The 6198-nt window shown below is 37.2% G+C and overlaps 1 protein-coding gene across 1 annotated transcript in view; it reads right to left on the bottom strand.

Moving 5' to 3' along the window:
* Window positions 1-2161: 2161 nt before the first annotated feature.
* REEP3 (receptor accessory protein 3) overlaps window positions 2162-6198 on the bottom strand; it is a 40986-nt gene continuing 36949 nt past the window's right edge. The window contains exon 8 of the mRNA XM_075505304.1: window positions 2162-6182. Within this exon, the coding sequence (XP_075361419.1) occupies window positions 6126-6182 (57 nt within the window). The 3' untranslated portion in view covers window positions 2162-6125. The remainder of the gene's footprint in view (window positions 6183-6198) is intronic.

Raw genomic sequence — 6198 nt, 5'->3', positions numbered from 1 at the left:
CATGACCTCAATTTTAAGAGAAGCAGGATTTTTCATCAGGATTTAATCTAGCCTAGATAATTGCAGGCTGCTACCAAAGGTTAATTTTGCTCTGTAGCCTTCTCCCCAGGCTGCTGTCTCTGGCCAGATCTGTTAATTGGGCACCTACAGAACAAGTCAGTTCTGCTTGCTGATTCAATAAAACTAATTAAACTACCATAAATGCTCTGTTCACCCTGTGGCTTTCATCCAGTTTGCAGAGTGCCACTTAAAAGCTCCACATCCTATGGACAACAGGAGAACCTCCAGTTAAGTTGGCAATTCTAGTATTAGGAATAGAGACAGGAACTGTTATTTAGACCTGGGGAAAAGGGGTTTCACAAAAGCAGTGAGTGGCCTTCTTTGGTGTAATTCCTTCGAGACTATAATACACATGGTTATGCTTGCATTTTTCCCAGCATTACGTTTGAAGGTACAGCTTTACTATTACACTAGCTTTATACAGGGTTTTTGTTTTGCTTTGGCTTTGTTTTTTTTTGTTTTTAAGTCTCTCCCCAGTTAGCCATATCAAGAAATTCTTTCCTTTGAGGCACTAAGTTAGGATGACCTCCCCTTGGTATTCTTAGTCCAGGACAACTAAAATGAGTGGAAAGATTGGGTGGGACAGCACAGCACAGCTCACTGAGAAAGCAGTGAGTGCCACACGACATAGGGGGTATGTTGCCCAGGAAGAGCTAAGTGAGGGTCAAAGTGCTGCTTACCTTGGAACTGTGACAGCATGGATAAAAGGGACTTTCTAGATAATTTCTGAGCTTCCTCATCCATGTAGTCACCGTACATTAGCAGACAGTAGTGAAATCCTAGGTTTTATTTGAAGTCCTTATAGTCCCTGCTCCAGCTGCTTTCATGATTCCTACCCTAATTCAAACAGAGCAATCTGTTGCTGAACCTTGGCAAAGGCAGGCAGACGAAGACAACAGGCTCCCGTTTTGTTCCTGAATAGATCTACAGAAAGGATGAAAATAATTTTGGAAGTCTACTCATTTTACAAGACCTATTAGATTCCCTCTCACGTTCAGTCATCTGTTTTTCTACATTAGTGTGGAAGATACACAACACTTAAGGTCTCAAAAAAAAAAAAAAAAGAGCCCCACCCAAAAGACTCTCACCATTGCTGCATCTGCTTCATCTCGAACATTTTAGCCTAGGACATACGTACCAGCACTATTTTAGAATCACCAGATAATTTCCTGAGCAGGTCTCACCAGCATCATGTTAACAGCAAGATGACAGCTTTTAGCCCACATTCACAAATGTTCCTGCTACCTGCTAACATTAGTTGAACAAACAAAGGAAAAAAAAAATCAGATTGTTTTCTGGCATCCACAATTTCTTCAGTAGGTAGGGGTTTTGTACTGTATGAACTGTTCTGGCATTAGGAACTGAATCACTGCAAGGTCCCTTACAGTCAGTCTGTGCTTCTGGGATGTATTTTCATAATGCTTAGGAGACAGTAGCAATAAATAGTTTAAGTCTTTCTCCTCAATTAACCATATCAGGAAATTCTTTCCTTTGAGGCAGTAAGTCAGGAAGCCTTGCAAAAAAAGGTCCAGAAAACATCGTTACTGAGGTTTTTTCCTTGGGTTTTGCTAGGCGTGTAAACAGCTTACTTGAAGTGAGGTTTGAAAAAGGAAAGGCCCAAGTTTACCCATGCATCTCCTTCTCTGGGTTACCAGGAGAACTCTGACTAGGAAATACAAAATCTGTTTGTTGGCACAAAAACAACAGTAAAGCCGCATCAATTAAAAAAAAAAAAAGAGGCTAGCATTAGAACTGGTTTAATTAAAAAAAAAATCCCACAGTTCCCCAAGAAGCCATACTCTTTTGGGGAGACTAAGCATCTTATTTTGAGTTTACTCCGAACTGAACATCTAAAATAGATAACACTACAGCATTTTCAAGTTGCCTTTAGCAGGGTAAGTTTCATTTAAGTCTAAATCAGCATCAGGCTCCATGGCAAAACCTCAATGACAGTTTAGTCATACTTCGAACAGTTTTAAAAGTCTCTTCACAATTCAGATAGGTTGTTCCAGTACTGGAATCGTTATAATAAATAATAGAATACAGATTTCATACTGACTGGTTTGTTAATCGTAATTCAGGTAATAAAATATCCACTGCATCCTGCTCAAAGCAGCATTTATTAAAGATAGTATCAAGATAGGTCAATGCATAATGAAGCTTTCCCTCCTACAAATATGTAAACAAGTTGACAGCAAGTTATTATTACAATATAAAAATTAAAGCTTACATTGCATTTTTTTTTAAAGCTACTACAGTCTCAACGTAGACAGTCTCTGGTCTGTAGCATTTAAAAATACGAGTTCTTGAAAAATGTTAAAGTATTGCCTTTGCACATACATATTTTTGTAGAAAAATACTTAAAAATACCAACTTCCCATTAATAAAAGCAACACCAAAAATAAAATGCATCTTCTGTCATGAACAGTGTGTTAAATGCATCTAGCATTTACCCACCATTCTGTTTAACCAAATTATCTTCTGTTCATTTTAAAATTCATTTTAAAATTATAGTTTGCACAAAGTAGCTTGGATAATATTCAGTTACTTTCACATAGCAAAGCAATTAGCATTAAGTAGCTAATATTGGCAATTACCTTGTAATCAGTCTGGCCTAAGTTTATTTGCAACTGAGGCTATCAATTTAATCCTCATCTCAAACTGTGTATTTTAACATGTACAGTAGGCTCTTGCTAAGAAATCTGAGTCAGTTCAGATATTTTGGAAAGACTTGAAACCTTTACATGATTTAACAAGAAATACATATTCTCCCTTAAGGTACTTTTAACCTCTAAGTAAGTTTTTCTTTAACTCTATTAGCAGTCCTGTTGGTGGCAGTCAGTCAGTTCTCAGGAAACACTTTGCTCGTAAGACTATATAATTTGACAGGAACTACATTTTACATTCTAAAACCAAAAAGAATGTTAAGTTAAATTTTGATTTTTGTTTAACATTTTTCCAAGAAGTTCACTGGCAAGAGCTAGACAGATCACTTTTGCAGTTGCTAAGGCAAAAAAGTTTGAAAATTCCCTGTACACGAAGTTTAAAAGATTGTGTAATATTTCAAAACCAAACTAAATTAAATTCAACAAGCAGAGAGAAATACATATCATTGGGATGAAAGCTAATCATGCCATTGTGCCCTGCCACACATCAGCTGACAATGAACAGCAAGGAAAAAAAAAAATTAAGATAATACAGTGAACCAGTTTCAGGATGAATTCAAAGAGCAAAATCAAGCTGTCAAGAAAAGAATTTTACAGTAGGATATTAGACTGAAAACACTGAAAGTTTTATCATTTAAGACAGTACCTAAGAGAACACAAGTACATTTCTATGCAAACAGTAATGAATATAAGTAATACTGCCAGCCTTCCTAGTTCCATGCATAGTTCAGAAAAAGGAGAGTTTATTTAGCCTTTGTCACTACTTACTAATTAAGTTAAGTCTGCCAGAAGTTACAGCCTCAAGTACATAACAGCTAGAGCAACTTACTGACCACAAATGTGGTAGAGCCTAAACTACTCAAGTGATCTCTAGTCCTGGAAATGTGAGAAGAACACAACCCCCAAAACAGGATCTATATGAACATGTAACAGGAACTAATTCTTGAAAGAAGGGCTTTCCTTGCTCCTTCATGCAGGATTCTGATTTGTAGAAAGATGACAGTTTTATTGCCATTCTTGCCGATACAACAAACATGATGAGTTAAAGCAAGATGTGGCAGCACGTGCCCAAGGAGGATACTCATCTGGAGAGTAAGAGTTAGAGATTCCACCCAAGGCCCAGGTTAGTCTAATTTTCAGAGGGGCAAGATGCAAATACAAAAGCCTCAGTTTCCTCTAACGTATTGCATACCTTAACACACAGACAGCCTTTCCCTACATTCAGGGAAAGAGATGAGGGGAACAAGCGATGAACTATGCCCCAGGGAGGCTGCCTTTCTGATCACTGCCTCCCCCACAGATAACAGCTCCTTCTAAAAGCTAGATCACAAGTTGCAGTTTTGGTTAGAGGATGGGATTTTTGCACTGTACTCATTTGGGAGAGAGCAGCCTTCCTGGCTTCTGGTACAAAACTGCATCTTCGAGTAAAGTAATACAAGCTTTGGCATTTTAGTCACATATGGACTGTTGCAACTTCTTACTAAAGCATTTAACTTCCTCAGAGATGCTAAAAGCACTGTGCCATCAGTGTTGTTATATTTGACCAAGGCTTTGCACTTGGCTTCGAAATGCCTACAATACCAAGCGAGTAACGCAATGCCAATACAGACCAGCTGCATTTTTATCCATACAAGTCAAACCCTGGCCCAAAGTCTACAGAAGACTACCTCAAATGCCAGAATATATTAACAGGCCATTAAGTGCCTACCAGCAGTGAACCTGCTATAGCTGTAATACAAAGAAAAAGAACTGCAGCAGGCCCAAACCTTTAAGAATATGTTTAAGCATGCTGCAGTAGACCTGCAGATGACCGTCATACCTGGGGGAAGGTCTAAGGATTGGAGTTTGAGATCCAAGGATAAGAGAGATCACACACCATTCTCTCTTCAAGAAAAGTAACACTATCTCTCCCTATGCCAAGTAATAAAATATCATCTACAAAAAATGGGTGTTTTCTCCCTGAATCCACAGTAGAGATATAGTCACACAGAAAACTAAAATCAGCCTAATTCTCAGAATTGAAGAAAATAGAACCAAAAGGGACCTCAAAAAAGTCATTTTGACAAGTCCCTGCCTGGAATGACATTCCAAAATTAATCTCTGTGCAAACAGTTATGCCATGGGATTCTAGGTTATAAAATGGCTGACTAAATCAGCTAGACTTTTCAAAAAAGCTCTTTGCATGTAGATATTTTAGTAATAACTTTAGCAATAAAAGAAAGTACTACACAGTCAATTTTAGAATCCACATATGATATGAAATATACACACATACATGTTCTAATTTTTTTTTTTTTCATTCTTAAAGCAATGCAGAGCAAAACCAAATCAGGGCCTGAATAATCTATCATACATGCCTTCATGTCAGCATGACTTCTAATACACAGCTGATGGGCTGATCAGATCCCTGAAGTCTATCACTGGAATTGCTACAAGTTTTATTTACCACAATTTTAACCAAAAACTGACTTAAATCATGTTACATCTCTCTAGATGAAGGAAGACAGACACAAACAAAACAACAACAAAAAAAACCCCAAAACAAAAAAACCCCAAACAAACAAAAAACCACACAGCCTTGTAATAGAGAAAGGCACCTGATAATGTTGTTACATGTTAGTAGCAGTTATCTACAGCATCCTAAGTGTAATTAAGCAATCGAGTTAAAGATCATGAAATACAAGAATTGCTGGCATTCAAAAGATAAGTCTAACCTACCTAAGAAGTCATTAAAATGACATGTGCAGCTGTAAATCAGTAAGTGTGCAAAACTATACTGTTTTGCATAAAGTGCTAAATGTACCCCCGGTTTGCACCTATTAGTATTATAGAAGTTTGTTAAGCTTGGCAATATGATGCAAGAAGATGACCTTAAGGATGTACCGTATCTACCTCATCTTTCCTTTTCCTTCCCCACCATCATCCACTGTCCTTTAAACTGTACATTTTTAAATTACAGAAAGGCCTTTTCAGGAATTGTAGTTCAGAAAAATATTTCAAGTATTCCTATATCTTTCCATGTAAACTTGGGGACACTATGGGTTTGATTTTGACAAGTTCCAAATAGTTACAACTTCTGCTAATTCAATTGGAGTTGTAATTATTTCAGTCTGTTCAGTACGTCTAGAAAAAGGCTGTTTCCTGTTCCTCATTTAACTCCTATTTAAGGAGTGCTGAAATTCATACTATAACTTGTCCAGATTTAAGTCTAAACAATAAGCAATTACAGAAAAGCAGAGTAATACTTTATCCAACCATTTAGGTTCATAAAAACAAATCCTACCATAGCTATTCATACATACTCATTATATGAATCATACACAAATCTTTAACGCTTGACACATTGAATTCAAGTTATTATAATACAGCAGTTTGTCTTGCAGGCATTGTGCAATACACTTAGAAGTATACAGCGGGTCTCTTCTTTACTCTGTATTTCAGTGATCCATACCGTATCTGAGGGGGAAAAAAA

The sequence above is a fragment of the Mycteria americana genome, chromosome 6 (assembly GCF_035582795.1).
Source record: "Mycteria americana isolate JAX WOST 10 ecotype Jacksonville Zoo and Gardens chromosome 6, USCA_MyAme_1.0, whole genome shotgun sequence".
Lineage (NCBI taxonomy): Eukaryota > Metazoa > Chordata > Aves > Ciconiiformes > Ciconiidae > Mycteria > Mycteria americana.
This window is presented reverse-complemented; position numbering and strand designations above follow the sequence as displayed.